Source organism: Phalacrocorax carbo, chromosome 16 (genome assembly GCF_963921805.1).
Source record: "Phalacrocorax carbo chromosome 16, bPhaCar2.1, whole genome shotgun sequence".
NCBI classification, from domain to species: Eukaryota; Metazoa; Chordata; class Aves; order Suliformes; family Phalacrocoracidae; genus Phalacrocorax; species Phalacrocorax carbo.
The window spans coordinates 1,134,153-1,151,927 of NC_087528.1; the positions used below are offsets into that span (position 1 = coordinate 1,134,153).

Sequence of the window (17,775 nt, forward strand, 5' to 3'; positions counted from 1 at the left end):
CGCTTTCCTGGCTTGTTCCTGAAGCAGGAGATTAGGAAATACACCGTAGAGCTGCCGCTGTGCTGGCTGGGCCAGCTGACTGACCTTTATTTGAAGATTTGCTCAAGTTTGGAAAGCAATTCAAAGCCAGGCTGTGGCTTGCTTTGGCCACAGTCAAGCACGGAGCAGATCCTCTGCTGTCGGCTGCAGCTCCTTCTGGAGTCTGCAGCGGTTCGTGGAGTCTGCAGGTATGGGGAGAGTCGGGTATTTGCAGAGCTGAGACCAGTGAAAGTGTAATGAAGAGGATATTGCCAAAATAAAATCATATCACGGTCAAGGGCTTTGTCTGTATGCAGATTTCTGTTCAAATTGAACGTTTGCACTGCGAGCTGGCTGGAAGCTTCCTTTCGGGGGTAACTTTACAAATGTCTTTTAGGTGCTTGTCACAGAGTGGGAGAAGGAAACACAGCCCGGGCTGAGAGCCCTTCCCAGCGGTACCGAAACGTGCTTTGATGGCATGAAATACTGCAAGCGCACTTGCCTCTTGAATTCTGATTCAGCTAAATGTCAAGTCTCTTTTAACTGACTGTTCTTTTTCTGGAGAGCCTGGTACAGTGGTTTTTGACAGTCTTCGGAGGAGCGTTTTGAAGTACAGTTTAATACAACCTTATAGTGTTTCCTAAAATACTGCAGTGTGTCGCTTCCTTGTTTAAACTATAGGTGATTTCTGAGCTGTTCACGTTTAGGCAGTGAATTTGAGGCAGATTTTATAAACGCTTTTGTATCCACATCTTAATATCCTCTTGGCATGTGTTGAGACTGCAGAAGGTTAGATCATCTTTCCTGGACAATGTTTACAGAGAGAGGTATTCCAGATCAATATAAATTTTTACTGGCCAGTTGCTCTGAGTAGGATTTTTAAAGCTATAATGAGAATTTTTCTCTTAGATGCTATCAAGTCCTAGAGGAGTCGGTTTAGTGATGGAGCTGGTGCGAGGACGGCCAAGCAGAGCAAGGAGCAGCGCGTGGTCACACAGGGAGAGCTTACGCTGAGGTGGCATTAAAAACTTTAAAAGCTGGGAGCAGCCTGGAGTAGTAATCGTGACCCGGCTGTGCCCAGCCCTCTGCGCTGAGCTTGGCAGGGCTGCATGTGCAGAGCTGTTTTAACAGATCCCAGTTCCGAAGACTACTGCTTTTAAAAACAAAAACAATGCCAAACTGAGTTTCTGTCTCTCTTGGATGGAGAAGAGAGCTTCCAGAAGTGAACAACTCCCCTGATGTCTGCTTGGCGCTGGTTAACAAGTGAGATTTCTGCAAATACTGTAAAATCAGCCTGAAGGTTCTCCAGTCTTAAGTGCTTCGGTATCGGCAAAAGCCCCCGCCTCCCTGTAGCCAAATACCACATCGCACCGCAGGGATTTTGTCGATGGAGCTTGTTTTGCTTGGAGAAGTGACTTGTCTAGAGGACCTAAAGTATTACTTTTGCCAGAAGAAGCTGTTCCTGTCTGTGGGGCTGTGTGCTCTGGGTCAGCCTTTTCTTTCCTAGTGTAGATCTCGTGTCTGCAGACAAGTCATCCGGTAATTGTGATACCCCCCGTTCAGGACTAACAGCATGACTGTATGAAGCAGAGTTCTTGCTGTCAGTTTAGTTCCTCTATTGCCTAAAGCAGCGAGCAATTGTGAGCTTCTGCATGGAGAGGATTTAGAGAGAGAGGAGCTGGGGACGGAGGGGAAAAAGGGAGAGGTGACAGGAAGGCGGGATTTATCTTTGAACGCTGTGGTTGCGCTCAGGCTGCGTAGTGGCTAAGGGTGTGCTCTGCCCTTGACTTCTGTGGAAATCTCCCTTTTGACCCAAGTCCTGTGGAATTCAGTGTTTTACAACAGGAGAAGCACAAATAGTCCCTTCTTTAACAGCCTTGGCCAAACCAAGGTTTTATCAGACTCCTGCACTGGCTGAAGTCTCTGCTTACGCAAAGCCTTCAGAAATGGATTTAGTGGAAGGTGTGCCCCTTGGGTAAACATACCTCAACTGCTTTGGTGGAGCTGCCTGGTGGTCCATCGGCCGTGCCCGCAGCTTGCGGGGCTGCAGAGCGCTGCGGGTGGGGTGATGTGTCACTTTTGGGGGCAGCTTTATCTCATATCCTTCCCATGGCCGCCCCTCTTGTTTACTTGCAGTCAACAGTTGGAGCAGAGGTGGGATTTATTGGCTGACCAGAGCAACCTGCTACCGTTCATGCCTTTAAGTTGGCAGCTGCTTGCTGTCTCTTCTGCTGCTATCTGCACCCAGGTTTGACAAGCTGAGCTGTTTAGTGTCCCTCTTTCTGTCAGGGAGCAAACTTGCCTTTCCGATTGCTTGTTTCGGCAGCACAGACACGGCATTGCTGCTGTACGACCTGAACTGGGGACTGCTGGGCTCTGGTTTCTTCTTGCCAGCTACTTCCTCGCAGAGCATCACAAACCTCTGCTGTGTTTGTTCGCCACCTCTTAGCATTGGAAGTGCCACCCTCCAAGGGGCGTTTGGCTGAGATGTGTCCAGCTGGATTGTTTTTGAAGCTTTCTTTCTTTCCATGAGATGCAGGATTGACAAAGGGCACTTGCACGGTCTCGTTAATGGAGTTTTTTTTTCCAGTGACGAGGTAGGAACGTGCTGTCTGCTGTGAAGTCAGGGCGCACGTGCCTCCAAAGGGAGCTTGCAAGACTTGCCGTGCAGTTGTGGAGGAACAAGTGTGAGTCATTAAACATTTCCCCACACACACTGGTTTGTTTTGTGTGCGTGTGATTCTTGAGCTTGTTTAGACTTGGATGCCTTGGCAGCGATTAGGACGAAGCTTAGTGGTTGCAAATCCCTGACTGTCATTGGAAAGGCAGCGGGATCCCAAAGGGTGGCAGTAAGTGCTCGATGGATCCCATCTGCAAAACTCACCTTTACTGTGCATCTGTCCCCAGGCTTGCCGTCGCTTGACCAGCTGCCAAGGTCTTTTTTGAAGATCTGAAGGTACTGAGGATGCCTTTGTATTGCAGCAGCAAGTTTTAACCCAGCGGGGCTGGTGAGAGAAGCCAAATTAGAGGTTTGGGTGGCTTGCCTGCTCTGGGCGATGCTCCAGTCGGTGCCCGAGCTGGGCTGGTTACAATCTCGCACGTACGGTTCTCGATGCAGGAGTTTACTCACCGGTCCCAGCCGTGGCATAATGTGCTGCCAGACACACAATCGGGAATGTCTGTGTGCCAAATACGTGCTTTGTAGCCAGATAAGCAAATATATCACGTTACATTCGAGTATCTGTTATCGCAGCTGTCCCGGGCACGTTTTCCAGGCCAGCTTCTAGCTGAGACCTCCAGCTTACGGGCTCATATCTGAGCCCAGCAGTTGCTGGTGGGCCAGCAGCACGCCAGCGTCAGGCTGTCTTGCTCATTGACTCCTGAAAAAAACATATCTTTGTGACAATGTCAGTACGAGGCTGAGTCTGTGGCTAAGGAGATCGAGAGAGACTGACTGCTGGAGGCAGTAGACCCGGGGAGAGCCGGCGGCAGATGTGGGCTCTTTAGTTAGGATTCGTCCTGATTCACAAAATTTTTGGCATGTGTCCCGGTAAATACAGTATATGTGCGGGCAGGAAACTACTGCCGTAATCCGCATGTTGAGCAAAGGTATTTTGCAGGCATAAACTGTTTCCTAATCCAGCGTGTGGGCATGGCCACCGAGCAGACCCTAGAAGAGAGGAGGGTCTTGCCCTGTGCTCCAGCCAGCGGAGTGGCAGCATCACACCTATCCCAAGCGTCTCGCCGCTGCGGGGTCTCTCAGCTGAGGCTCACACTTAAGGCACACATGCCTCTAAATACTTACTAATGGATTTCTTGTCAGTACAGTTAAATACAGAAGTGTCACCCGAGGGAATAGTCTGCCTTTAGGAGCCTTTGAAAATGCTCTTCAAAATTAATTTCTTACGTAAGAAAGAAATTAAAAAAAAAAAAAGGGGGGGAGTGACTGTAACCTTTGTTGTGATGAATGTTGTAGGTTTGACATTTTGAGAAGGAGTAATTTGAAAAAATCATAATTTTTTTTTTTAAGTTAAAATCTCAACCAGCTGAGTTATTTGGGGGGCAGGGGAGAAAAAGATGTGGGAGTCAGCAAAAGTGACTCGGTTGCCATTAATGAAGCCTTGAGTAAATCATTAATGTTTAGTTCCACAGCAGATCCCCCTAAGGTGGCGGTGCATAGGCTAGCAAGATGTCCTCTGCCATCAGGAGGCCCAGCCTCTGCTCAGACGTGCAAGGACAGGCTCTTTGAGTACGGTGTGGACCTGCCGCAGAGCAGCTTGCCCCAGGGTCCGTCGGAGGGAAGGAGACCCCCGGGGAAGGGGAGGACGCGTAGTTCCGCAGCCTGGCTGGCGCGCTCGGCTCCCTGTTAGGCAGTGCTGCGCTTTGTTGGTGTGTGATGGCTGGTCCAGTCTCTCCCTTGGATCCCTAACTGCTGGGTTCCTCCATTTTTTCCTTTTTTTCCTCTCTAGGCGTCTTGGTGCTGAGCTGGGGAAATCCGTGGTGTACCAGGAAACCAATGGAGGTAAGAGAAATCTTTATTTGCAACTGTTTTGAGGTAATATTAGAAATGCTGGGTAACTCCATTCATTGGCCAAACCTGAGTAACAAGTGCAGTGATTGAGCTGTGATGTTGCTGCTGCTCCTGGCAGAGCTAAACCTCTGTGGCCGACCTTTGACAAAGCGATTAAATGCGTTCCTCCTTTCCCCCTGTTATCTCGTTTGTCTGCCATTAGCTAACTGCCGGCTAAAGGAGAGTCCTACTTCGGGTGTTAGCTGCTGCAAAGTCTTATACGCTCTTGTGCTTAGCAAAACATCGCCCAGGTTTAAAAGTAATGGCCTGCTTTCTAGGTGTCTGCCTTGCAAACTTTTAGATTATCCCTCCTCCCAGCCCTCCCCCGCCACAGGCAGTTTGCAGCTGCCCTAGCAAGGACCTGTCCCCTTGCTTTAAAGAATGCAAATGCAGGGCTCTGCTGGGGAGCTGCCTCTCGGAGCCTGCTTTTGTCTCTTTAAATGTAGCAAGTGTTTTCAGATGCTGGGCTAAAACACAAGGATATTGGCTAACAGAGGTCAGTGGCTAAGAGTCATTTACTGTTTCAAAGCCTCGGCTACCATATTTGCAAGAGGGACTAGAACCAGAGAGCTGATAGAGGCGAGAGGAAGGGATGGAGATGGTGCTGGCTCGGCGTGAGGATTTATGATAGTGCTGCTGCCCTTGCAGCCAGAACGGGCCGTGCGGTGTGTAAGCTGCCGTGGTTATGGTTGGGTTGGCTGTTGTGCTCGCACTAGTGAGAGCTCGCTGCCCGTCAGGGTTAGTTTTAAATCAGGTCGCTTGCTCCAAGGTCTGGAGTTGTTCCTCATCACTGCACAGCAAACGAGTCTGCTTTCGGCAGAGTCCCTTAAGGTTAGACTTTGAATTTGGTAGCTGGGTAGGTATTTCTCTCCTTTCGCTTATCCCTGCCCTTTAGTCCACGGCTGTGTAGGAGATGAGTGGCTAAGGCACCTCGGGAAACCTGGCGTCATTGCTTTGGCTTTGCAGAGCTGCTTTGCGGCTTGGCTTTTGCATTTTAGTCTGGGACTGTAGGAATTGTGTTCAGCACAGACCCGGGTTTCCAGCTGGTGTTGAAATGTCTTGACCTTGGTGGGGAAGTTGGGGAGTTCTCCTGAACTCTGTGCTGCTGGTGTTGCCTTGGGCTGTCCAGCCTGTACGGAGCTGTCGGGGCCATCGAGTCCTAGAGGTTGTTCTGCTTTTGGGTGGCTCATTGTTCACCGATGAATGTGGTATTGACAGCTTTGGGCACGGAGGAGTGAAAAGGATCTCTCATTGAGAGTTAGGTAATTGTCTTCTATGTGTAAAAGAACCGCTACTCAGCCTGGCTTTGCGTTGTGAATGCACTAACTCACTGGTGCGTCACGCGAGCTCTTTACTTCTCAGGAGCAGCCCTTGGCAAACCCGCCTGGCTTCTCTGTGTGTGCGTAGCGGTGTATGCGCACAAGGGGCGAAGGGGCAAGTCCTCTCCTGCCCCGGCCGGTGGGCAGAGTTGCTGCTGAAGCATGGCGTGTTACCGCTGTAAATCTGATGTTTGGAAACAAAACTGACTGTGTTTTCAATCCTCTCCAGAAACAAGAGTTGAGATAAAAGAGTCCGTCCGGGGACAGGATATCTTCATCATACAGACAATCCCCAGGTAAGGGACTTGTGGCTCCGTTTTACAGCTGTGATACGCTTTGAATCTCCGGTTCGGCAGTGTTCGGTAGGTTTGCTCGCCGTTATCCAGCACGATAACTGCTCTGTTTCCAGTGTTGTCACTGCTTTGCCTTACATTTAAGACACCACATAGCGTTAAGCTGTTAAAATTCCCAGAGGATCGCTTGTGCCACAGCGAACTGAGAAGCTTCCCATCAAATAGCTTAAGTGTGTCACTTGAGGCAAGAACAAGTATGACTGATGGCTTCAAGTGAAACATCCCTGGTCTGTGTGTTGGTGTCCTTGCAGGCTCAGTTGCTTGGTGATTTCTGACTGGCATTTCTATTTCAGGATGTGTAATTTCCTCTGCCTTCCAATTACCAAGCAGCAGAGCCAGAAACAAACAGCAGCTATTGTTTCCGTTACCGGCTGGATTACTCTTCACCTTTCAGTGTAGTGATGCGAAACTGAACTCAGGTGGAAGCCTGAGGATTCCCTCCTGTGTTCTAGAGTTCTTAATGGTGTTGGGTCTCTTAAGCGAGCCTGTTTTCGTTTTTATTTTGGGCTGTTCTAGCCTTCGAGTAAGAGGAAAAAGAAGTGCTGTGAGTAACCAGGGGCCTAGACTAGAAAACCAGCTGCTAACCCCAGGAACCTTGCTGCTCGCTGGCTGAGGAAGGGTGTCGCGAGATCGCACTGGGGTGGTGGGAAGGAAGCCTACATACGAATGGTAACTGCAAAATGACAACCTATGAGCAGGGGAGGTGCTGTTTTCAGAGATGAGGTATGGATAGGATGCCTTTGCGTAATTAGCAAAACAAGGCTATTCCTGCTCTGATAACTTGGAAAAAAGCTACCAAATTCTGCTCAAATTTTGGAGATCACAAGAACTACTAAGCATCAGAGCTCAAGCAGGTAGCAGAATACCCTTCAAACAGAATTTTTCCTTGCTTGCCAAAAAAATAGAGCCCAGTTAGATTTCAAGTTCATTTCTCTTTGTAATGCTTGGCCTGTTGTTACAGAAATCAGTAGGAGTACAAGATCAGCTTGCTTACTTCTGGAGTTCCTCTTCCAGGCTGAGACATTTTCCTAGAGCTCATCTCTCTGCAGAGAGATGCTCCAAGTGTTTCCTCCCTCAGGGAGCAACTAAATCTTTGCAAGATGAAATTCCACTGGTGCAGGGTTATGTTTTGGGTGAATAGTGCCATTGTTGTCCCTCGCGAGAGAGTTCTCTGAAATAACTTGTAACCCAGAGCTCTGTAAACATAAAACAAACTGATAAGGTGTTCAGAGAGAGACAGCTCAAAGCATTAGGGACAGCAATAGTTTTGGGATGGAAGAACCTCCCCTGCTTTTAACTTGTTGATCCCCTTGTTTTTCCATAAACTGAATTCAATGTTGTGAGCCAAGAAATGCATCCTTTTTAGCCAGAATGTTCAAGGCCCTCCAGGTGAGGGGCCACCATTGTGCAGCCAAGTCATCTTTTATTTTAAGCTGCAGCTGTGCCTTGCTGCATTGCTTGAGAGGACAGGTTCAAGGGCATCTCACTTTTGCAGCAGGTTTCAGGGAGCTTTTCAGGAGTAAAAACAGCATCTCTGTTGAATAATCTGAGAGTAGGACTTCTGCACTCAATAGCAGTTTGAAAAACAAATAAAATACTAGGACTTAGTAGGAAAGGTAGGGAGGGAAACTACTTTGTTATGCTGCAGTGTGAATTCACAGTCTGCATCTTAAGTGCACAGAGAAAGACTGGCAAGACCTGAATATTTGATACAAGCTCCCTGTCCAAAAAGCATATAGCAGAACTAAAAACATTACAAAGACAGGTATCGTCCAGGACTGTTGGTGTGTGGGCTAGCATTTGTATGAGGGAAGCCAAATAGCTCATGTTTAGACTGTAGAAAATGAAGGACGTGGTGATTTAGTGATACACTAAAAGCAAAAGGAGTCTTCTAGTGCTGAGAGTTGGTGCTGGTCGTTGCAAAGTCGACTGGCAGCTTCACGTGCGCCATTTGCTCAGCCCCGAGAACAGGGGTGGCTCAGGCAGGGACGGGGAGCAGCGAGGGAGGCTCCAGGCTGCTGGAGAGGGGTGGTAAGTAGGGTGTGGGGGAGAGCTGAGCTGGCTCTAAATGTCCTGGTAATGAGCTGACGGTCCCTGTGTGCGGCCTTGGCTCGGGCTTTCCAGCAGTAACTGTGAACACGGCGTCAAGGCAGGCGGTGGGGAGGGCAGCAGGGAGACTGGGATGCTCTCCTGGGCAACTGTTTCGGAGATGCTGTGGTGGGGGTTCCAGTGCAGATGTTATTCCCCCCAGTTGATCCCCACCCCGAGCCGGGCCCTTGGTTCATGTCGGTGCCCCTTCTGGAGGAGTGGATCGGTGTGACGGCTGGCTCAGCGCGAAGCATCCAGGAGGGTGCTCCTTGCCTCGGTGAGCCCCCAGCCCACCCACCTGGGCCCTCCTGGAGGGACAGATGCTTCCACCTCTGCCTAATGCCTGTGCTGGCTGGTCTGCTGGAGCTTCCCAGAGCCCGGAATGGGGTCCTGCTGGAATACTGAGAGGTGCTCCTCCTCCAGTAATGTCTCCATCGATATGGCTACCCATGTCCCACAGCAGCACCAGGACCGCTGGCACCTTCTGAAATCAGTGGTAACCCCTTCTCCCAGGAGCAGTCTTGTTCTCTGTTTGTTTTCCATGGGAAGATATATATTTTTTTTAAAAAAGTAATTTGAAAAATAATGAGGGAATATATTGAATTTCTGGGATGAACCTTAAATAGGCTTAAACTTGGCCACTTCCCTTTATACAACACTGATAGTAGCATCTTTTTCTCCTCTCGCGACCCCACTGGCACAGCTAAAACACCAAAGGGAAGAAACAGTTCTTTGTTTGCTTGTTGCCCTACGTGGCAGGGGGCTATGTTTTATGTAATTCTTGGCTGGGTGCTTCAGAGCTGACAAAGCTTTCTTGTGTGTAAACGCATTGTGCGCGAGGGCTGGCGGGGCCAGCGGGAGAACAGAGACCCAGAGCGCTCGCAAATGGAGAGGCACGAACGGAGGTTAATTTCCAAAGGAAGGGGGAGAGATGGAGAAATGGAAATGGTTAGAGGTTTGTCACGGGTCACACGGACGGGGGGTCGGAACACGGTATCTCCGAGCTCTTGTGGAAGCCGTCGCCGGTGGTCAGGAGGCAAACGGGTCCTCGAGCAGTGCCTCGGTGATGCGCAAAAAAGCTCTGCGGAGCTTTAAGCTGCTCTGTGCTGTTTATTCCTCTGCTGCTGTGTGGAAAGATGGCTCTGTCAGCCCCTGCTCTGTCACCATGGGCTCCACGGCTGAGCTACCGCCAGCGCTGCCCTCCTGGGGACCGGTCTGGGGATGTGGTGTGTCACTTGAGGCTGTCCATGCTGAAAACCCCCAAGCAAAGGTGTCTGCATTGTAGGAGGATCGCCTGTCCCTCTGTCTTCTCTGAAGCGCATGTTCTTCAGTTCCCAGGTGGTCTCGAGTCAGTTTGTGACGATGCAGACAGTGTCTCTTGGTGTTGGTTTTATGGAACTAAAGGGCCTTGGGTTTTTTTCCCCTTCCCCAAATGAATGAAAATGCAGATCAACGCACTCCTGCTGGGCCACACCAGTCATCATGGAGAAACTAACTGAAAATGAGGTTTATGTGTATTCCTTGCTGTGGTCTACAGATAATGTTCTGCCTCGGTTGGTTTTTGTGGTTTTTTTTCTTTCAAGCAACAGTCATTTAGCATTTACTGTGCTGCTGTTCCTTCCATCTCTAGATAAGCTAGATACCGTGGAGATGCTGACCTCCACCAAAGTGATGCTCTGGACTTTGTACTGCTCCAAAACGCAGTATTTCTTAAGGCAGGAAAAATAACCTGCCTTACATTGTTAAAAATAAAAATACCCTAATAAATCTAGTGTGGATGAAGTTGTGTTGGCTGCGTGTGTGCTGCTGCTTTAAAAGACTATTTTATTTCAAAATACACTCTAAGAAGTGACATTTGTTCCAACATAAGTGAAAAAAGGCCTTTTTTTCTGTTGTGATGATGGAGGGAAATCGTCATACGCCTCATGTTAGAAGAAAAAAAATCAAATTCTAGTCCACAGCTCTTGAGTACTTGAGCCACGTCCTGCGCATATAAGAGTTGATCGTCATGTGCTGTGGCATGATGGAAGGAGCTCTGCAATTACAGTCTGGGTCCCGCATCCATTAGCGTAAGATGTACCACTATTTGCTTGAAAGTCTGGTGAGGAGAGGTATGGGTATAAAAGGAAAAGGAGTTACACTGGGAAAACACCTACTAATACTTGGACTGGTTTTCAAATCTAGAGATGTGAATACCGCTGTGATGGAGCTGCTGATAATGGCGTATGCACTGAAGACTTCCTGTGCCAGGAACATCATTGGGGTCATCCCTTACTTCCCCTACAGCAAACAGAGCAAAATGAGGAAGAGGGGCTCTATAGTCTGCAAGCTGCTGGCCTCGATGCTCGCCAAGGCAGGTGAGTGTCACAGGGAGCAGCAGCATGGCAGGCTTGGACGCTGCAGTGCATCTGTCTGTCCTTCCGTTCTTCTCCCGTTCGATGTGGGGACGTGCTGCCGAGCCCTTGAGCCACCTTGCGGGTATTCATTTTCTTCATCTAGATTTTATCTCTTTGTAACTTGCACTTGGGAAGTGGCCTGGAAGTGTCGTACCGAAATACAGCGTCAGCCTAGTGCTGTGGCTTATCGCATGCCTGTTTCTCACTCTTTTACATTAACCTGTTTATGTTTATTTTATCACATGGCATAATAGTCTGAGTAACAGCTAAGACAGTCTGGAAAATGGAGATATTCAAGGATCTCCAGCCATATGGGAGGTCGTCCCAATGAATTGTTTTGGTTTTTTTTCCTTAGGTTTAACACACATTATCACTATGGACCTTCATCAAAAGGAAATTCAAGGCTTCTTCAGCTTCCCAGTAGACAACCTGAGAGCATCCCCTTTCTTGCTTCAGTATATACAGGAAGAAGTGAGGTTACTCTAGTTCTATATATATCAACTTGTCTTAACTTGTCTTAATGTGATAGCAGCACTGGGCCTCCGCCTGTGCAGAGGTTGTGTTGTCAGGCTAGCTCAGTCTTCTCTTAATGAAATCTCTAGGGGGGTACCTATAGCATGTTTATTAGGAAAGTGGGAAATGTTATATTTTATGATTGTACCTGGATAGAAATTGAACTCTTGACCATAAGCAGAAGATGAGTTTGCTCTCTGTAGAGTCAGTGCCATTTGAGAGATGCTATTTATGCTCCTGCCTCTAATCACCTTTTAAATCCCGTTAAACTGTCTCCCTTCGCCCTTTGTTCTCTGGTGGATGTCTGACTGCTCTGAATTATTGATAGACTTTGTCTTGGGCTGAGTGTAGGAATGCTGAGCGCAGCGGGACTGGGAGCAGGGCACGGAGGTTTTATTTTCCATGTGCAGAAGATGATGATTTATGCCCATCCGGTGAGAGCAGGGCTTCCCCATACGGGGAGAGCGGGCCCTGGGTTCAGACCTTCCCCTGCGGACAGAATTAGCCGCAGCCGGCCCACGTAGGGTAGGTTAAGCACGGTGACCGTGCTGGTGGGAGCTGGGGTTTGATACCTCTGGCCCCCAGGGCCCATCACCGCACCTTCCCCTTCCTCCCCACGCTGCATGTGGTGCCCTGTGGCTTGGCCGGCTGTGCTCAGCGCTGCAGAGTAGGACCTGCAGCATCGCCTGTACTAAATGTATTTGTGTTGCATTTGGGGCAGAATACACAAATACTGCTGTTGAAAACGAGTGTGATTGCCTCTAGTTTCTTGCCACAGAATGAAGATCTGGGTCTGGGGGGGGAGTGGACACGGTTATTCAGCCACGTATCAAATGAGTTACTCGCTAGCAAGAAAGTCTTTACTTAAATAACTTTTTATCACATCCAGATTCCGGATTACAGAAATGCAGTTATTGTAGCCAAATCTCCTGATGCAGCTAAAAGGTAAATGGATGCTTTGCTAGCTGGCTAGAAATAACTTGGAAAAGATGTGGGCTAATGGGAAATACACAAGGAAAAAATATGGGAAATATACTGGGACAAATATGGGAGAGTCACAAATGGATCAGCGGTCTGGTCCTGAAGTCCTTTGTGGCTGGAAACAGACGCCTGCCATGGTGTGGATAGGCAGCTGAATTCTGCAGTCCCAACCCTGTTGGGATAAACTCTGGAGATCTCTGCTGCTGCAGAGCTGGGTGGTTCCCCTGGGCCAGGATCAGACCTGCTGCATGAGTTTCAGCAGTGCCTGACCGTCTCAGAAAGCATTTAGCATATGGAGGAGCGCGAGGAGACCCCTGTGGTGGAGCCAAGGGGTAGAGTGGGCTGTGGGATATTAAGGAAGAATGAAAAGTCACTTCCAGTGAAGCTTCTTGCTGGGGAACAGCCACAGAGGGTGCAGCCTTTGCCTGCCGTGTTGGGTCTGGGAGGGCCCTGCTGCACTGGGCTGCGAAGCTGCATCAGGCCAACATCTTCCTGACATGCTGTGGTTGTCCTGCAGGGCTCAGTCTTACGCTGAGAGACTACGGCTGGGACTGGCAGTGATCCATGGAGAGGCTCAGTGTACAGAGCAGGACATGGATGATGGACGTCACTCCCCTCCCATGGTCAAAAATGCAACTGTGCATCCTGGTCTGGAGCTGCCGTGTAAGATTAAGCTTCTCTGCTTACCTTTGGGCAAAAAAGAGAAAAGTTTGGTGGGAAGTGGCTGTTGGTTTAGCTGTGTAGGTATAACCAGCCTAATGGCAGTTGGACCAGTGGGATTTTTCTCATGGAAAGGTTGGTATCAGTGAGTTGTAAGAGAAGGTACAGGGAAAGGTTTTTATTTGGCTCTTTCTGGCTGTGCAGAGCATCAGTATTGTTCTCCTTGGCTGTGCCCACTCAACAGTGTCAGACTGACAAACCCCTGTTAAAGGTGGGGCTTTTACGGCGCTCAGCAACAGAACTCATTGAGCTGATGAAACAGAAGAGAAATGCAAAAGTGTAACTGACAGGGGAACAGCCCCTGGGACAGGCTGCTGTCCCCAGCGCGGGGGGGAGGGCTGGCCTTCGGCTTCCCCTCCTGCTGCAGCCATTGTTACTGCTGGAAGTTTTCTTCATCTTGGCAGCCAGGTGATCGTGTTCCAGTGTCTGTTTTGACAAGGTTCTGAGGTTTGTGGGGCTAGGGTGAGTAGGTTCTCCGGGAGAATTGCTGAGCCGCTTCCTGTGCTCTTGCCATCGATCGATAAGATGCTGATTTGGGCGCACAGAGCAAAGGAAAAAGGAGGAAACCTGTGTTCTAGGAAATGCCATCCTCTTAAGATTGCTTGTATTCCTGCAACAGCAGCAGTCAAGTAACAACAGTACAATCAAAGCCCAGCTCCCTCCTGGGAGGATTTTAGCTTTCTAGGTAGATGGTAGGTGGTAGGACAGAAATGGAGTGCAGTGAATGTGGCTGAGAAGCGCCCGTGGGAAAGGATGCGTGCTGCTGTGTGTGGTGAGGAGCTATCTATCCATCATGCAGCCAAACTTAATTATACCAGCAGTGGCTAGAGCTACTGATAAGCGTCTCCTCTCTTCTTTTGAAGTTTAGGGAGAACACCCAACCAGTTTGTGGGCAGGTCGTGAAGGGGAGGCAAGTAGGACTTCAGGCATTTTCCATTACCCCAGTCGTTGCTCACTGTAACACAATCAGTCAAACAATGCTTATGTTGCTGGTGAAACTCCTCTTGGGCCTTGGGGGACAGGTGGGGTTTGGCAGTGAAGTTTGGGACCTCATCTTGATCATCCCCCTTCTGACAAGGGGTTTTTTTTTTTCATGCCCTTGCAACAAAACAGGAATTTGTGTGGTTACTCTTAGCCTTTTCCTTCCCCTCCTACTCTGAAGAGGATGCTGTCCTCCTAAATATCACTAGCTGTCATTTGTCTGCTGCTGGGGCATTGATGTGACTGTATTTTTATTTCCAACCACGTAGCTTTAAGGAAGCTCAACTGTGGGAGCTTGTGCTGCTGGAGAGACCTGGAAATGGTGGCTCATAGAGAAATGTGCCTTTGTCCAGTTCAGTTATGATTCCAGTGGAAAATTGCTTTCACTCCTCAGCTATCCAAACACAAACTATTTTGCTGTACGTGTCACCACTTCCTTGTTTTATCTCCTGCAGAAACTGAGCTCTTGACTAATGTCGCTACATTCCTGCATATGCCTAAGGCACAAATGTAAAACAGACGAGCTGTGGCTTGGTAGCTGTCTGCCGGCAAGATGTGGTGTGGATTATGGGGCAACCTTGTCCAAAACGCTCAGTAGGAAGTTGTTTTTCTCTAAGGTTTTCTAATCTGATAGATACCTGGTTTTGAGCGAGCTGGGCTCCGTTACTGGAGGTGCAGAATACTGAGGTAATACCTGTCTAGAACAGTCTCTAAGCTTCTAGTGCGTCCTGCTTGTGTCGCGGCCTCGGCCAAGGAACCGCGCTCTGCCAGACAGGGGTGAAAATGCAGCTATGGTTAGGGTGGCAATGCTGTGAGTGTCTGTACTTGCCCTCTCTGCTACACCTCCTTTCTTGTCCGATTCAGTCATTTGAAAAGCATCTTCCCACCTCAAGTGGCACGTCAAACAACCCTTGATCAGCCCTTCCTGCCGTGGGCACCGTCACCAGCAATGCCGGTGGTATAAGGTCTGATGGCAGAGGGAAGCAGGGTTCAGCTATGTCCCTGTGTTGTTTGTGAAAGGCAGGACACGTGCTACTCGCCCAGAGCCGTCGAGGCTTCCTTACACCAAAGCTGGCCAGAAAAACCTCTGGTTGTCAGAACAGAACCAGTCCCCTGGGTCTGGGCAGTTGGCGGGCGGGCGTACCCCTGGAGGGTGGCTCAGCGTAACCGTGGAGCGTCCTGCTCTGGGCTGCAGCCGGATCAGTGGGGAGCATCCTATCCTCCCTCTCTAGACTCTGCAGTTCAGGCTCCCCAGCAGTCGTGTTACAGCCAGAAGAGAGGCGAAACCCGTGTCTGGGAGCAGCCCTGGAGCCCTGCAGCGATGGCTTATGCTTTATGCCATTCTTTATGGGCTTCCTAGTGAATTGGCTGGGCTCCTGTGCCCTGGCACGTACCTTTTCTCCCTATTCTAGCGGAGATCGTGTGCCTTTAATTACTAAGTGTTATGCAGTGTAATAGCTTATTTATTGTCCTGAGAGTGTAGCCTGATGCCGTGCTCTGATTTGGTGTCGTACGGAGCCGTAACACAAAAATGCCAAAGGTGCTTCCAGTTGCACTTCTTAAAGCGCTGTGCTGAAGCGGCAGCAACAGCTCCCGTCACTCAGAACCCAGAAATCGGAGCCTCTGAGACAGGATGTCACTCCGAGGTTATTCTCTTTGATTGTGTGCTCTTTGTGTCTCAAAGCTTGCAGCTGGCTTGGGGCTGTGCTTTAACAAACGCATGCGGACTCTTTGCGTGTTTCCTCGTCCTTGGGAAAAGGAGTGGAGCACCATCTGTTAAATCATTTCAGTGGCTTTGAAATTCAGTACTTTATACAAATAGCTAATGGCCTGCTTCAAACCCAGAGCCCAGCACACTGCCGTGAAGGAAGAAAATTTGGGTGGAAAGCTGGACTGACTGTAGGTCTGTTCCTACTTCCCTACCCCCATCTCTCTCCTGTGTTTAGGCTGGGCACGGGGCTGTTATCTGTCCTTGCAGGTCGGTCTCTTCACAAAACAGTTTGTTCTTGAGCAGCCTTTTGCTCACAGACTCTGTTGTAAATGCAGCGTTATATTTCTTGGTGATTAGCACTTTAATGCATGCTGTCAGCTCCAAACAGAATTTGTTTAGCGTTTCTTAGCCCATTTTTGACCGCTTAATTAAAGCAACAGGTTTATGCACCTGGGAATGCTGTTGGTTCGGGCCAGTGATAATCTTGCCTTTAACGCGTGGGACTTTGGCATGTATTACTCCCATCAGCATGGGAGCACAGGGTAGAGCATTGGGCTAATGAACTTATTTCCCCACCACCCCTCAGTGTTCTTTTATATTCTTGTTTTGTAAAAATGGTGGTTGGTTTGGGTTTTTTTCCCCTCTTTTCTTTATACTTCCCCCCCACCCCAGAAGCTACAGGTACCGCAAACATCTTTTCTGACTCCCCAGAAAGAAAAACAGCAACTCTTTTAACCTGAACTCATGCATAACCCAAGGGGTTTCACCACGCAGAACTACAGCTGTGGCTTACTTCTGTTGCCCTCTTTTGTCTACGTACAAATAGAGGTTTTGTCTGGGAGGAAAATGTTCTTTTTTTATTGGAACCATTTTTCGAGCCACCTTCTCGTAGCAATTTTGACTCGCACATCTTGATGTGTCCAAAGATTTTGAAGAAAAAGAAACTGGCCGCAGTAACCCTTGCGTAAGCGCTCATCGCATTGGAGCAGTTCTCTTGAGATTTGACATGGTTGTGGGCAGATCTTTGGCTTGCAATTTTTTTTCTTTTCTTTGCAGAGAAAATTGAACAAGAAAAAGGGAGAGCATCTCTTTAGGATCCGGGTAGGTCGACATGTTGCCTACCATATTTTAAAAATAGAGCAAAATTGAAATATAGCATTTAAAAACAGAGAGATGTGAAGCACTGCTAATGCTGCTAGCTGTGTGTTAGCCTTTAAGCATAGCAAGGAATGTGTCTGCTTCCTTTATGGAATAGGAGGATACTGATTTGCTAAAACTTCATGCGTTTGTGAGTAAAATAGTGCTGAATTTCAGCTTCCTGGGCCTGTTCGCCATTTGCTCAGGGAAGAGTTTGCCCTAGCCTGGCTGTGGTAAACAGCAATGGTACTCACCTGAGAATGCACACCAAGGACGGGATGGCAGCCAGGTGCAATCCTTCTGGTATTCCACAGCTCCCACCAGAAGTTCTGTTACTGTCCAAACGAGATAATAAGCTAATAACTAAGCAGATAGGTAGGGCCTGTAATTGAAATTTATGGTCTGCTTATCTCTTGTGACGCTTAATCCTAGTTCATTACAAGTACACTTCCTTCTCGTAAGAGTATTTTCCCTTTAGGATTTAGACGTGACTTTACATTTGATAGGAGACTCAGAAACAACAGTGCAAGGGAGGCTGGGGAATCTGGGCTCCAAAGAGCAATTAACTCTGAAGCCCGAGGTAGCTGTGACTTTAACTGCCAAACCTAGCAACAAGTAATGTAACTTTGGTCAAAACAGAACTATCGGACACCTTTCATACCCTTTTGGTAGGCTTACGGAAAACCAGTCCGTGGAGTGGGTCGTGTGTATGAAGAGCAGCTCTTTGCACGAATCTTTGGAGCTGTGGTCCCTATAATTGCTTTCATCACATCCCTCAGTCTGACTCACTCACCCGGCTGTGCTTGCACTCTAAGCATTCCCAGGCACTGATGAGTTGTGGGAATAGCACTGGATCAGCCTGCTGTGCAGGACGGGGAGTTTCGTGTAGGACTTTTTTGACCCAGGAGGGAAGAAATCAATATTCATACATGCTTTCTGATGGGCGATGACTTGTGTTCTCATGCTGCTCGAGTGTTTTATTGAAGTA

The 17,775-nt window shown here is 48.7% G+C and overlaps 1 protein-coding gene across 5 annotated transcripts in view; it reads left to right on the forward strand.

The window, feature by feature from the left end:
- PRPSAP1 (phosphoribosyl pyrophosphate synthetase associated protein 1) overlaps nucleotides 1–17,775 on the forward strand; it is a 29,031-nt gene that overhangs the window by 5,178 nt on the left and 6,078 nt on the right. For 4 of the 5 annotated variants that reach the window (XM_064467529.1, XM_064467530.1, XM_064467532.1 and 1 more), the window contains 6 exons: nucleotides 4,488–4,540; nucleotides 6,137–6,203; nucleotides 10,533–10,705; nucleotides 11,100–11,215; nucleotides 12,147–12,202; nucleotides 12,756–12,901. In XM_064467529.1, the coding sequence (XP_064323599.1) occupies nucleotides 4,488–4,540; nucleotides 6,137–6,203; nucleotides 10,533–10,705; nucleotides 11,100–11,215; nucleotides 12,147–12,202; nucleotides 12,756–12,901 (611 nt within the window). Of the gene's footprint in view, nucleotides 1–4,205; nucleotides 4,306–4,487; nucleotides 4,541–6,136; nucleotides 6,204–10,532; nucleotides 10,706–11,099; nucleotides 11,216–12,146; nucleotides 12,203–12,755; nucleotides 12,902–17,775 lie in introns of those variants that run through there. The other variant, XM_064467531.1, reaches the window with a different exon arrangement.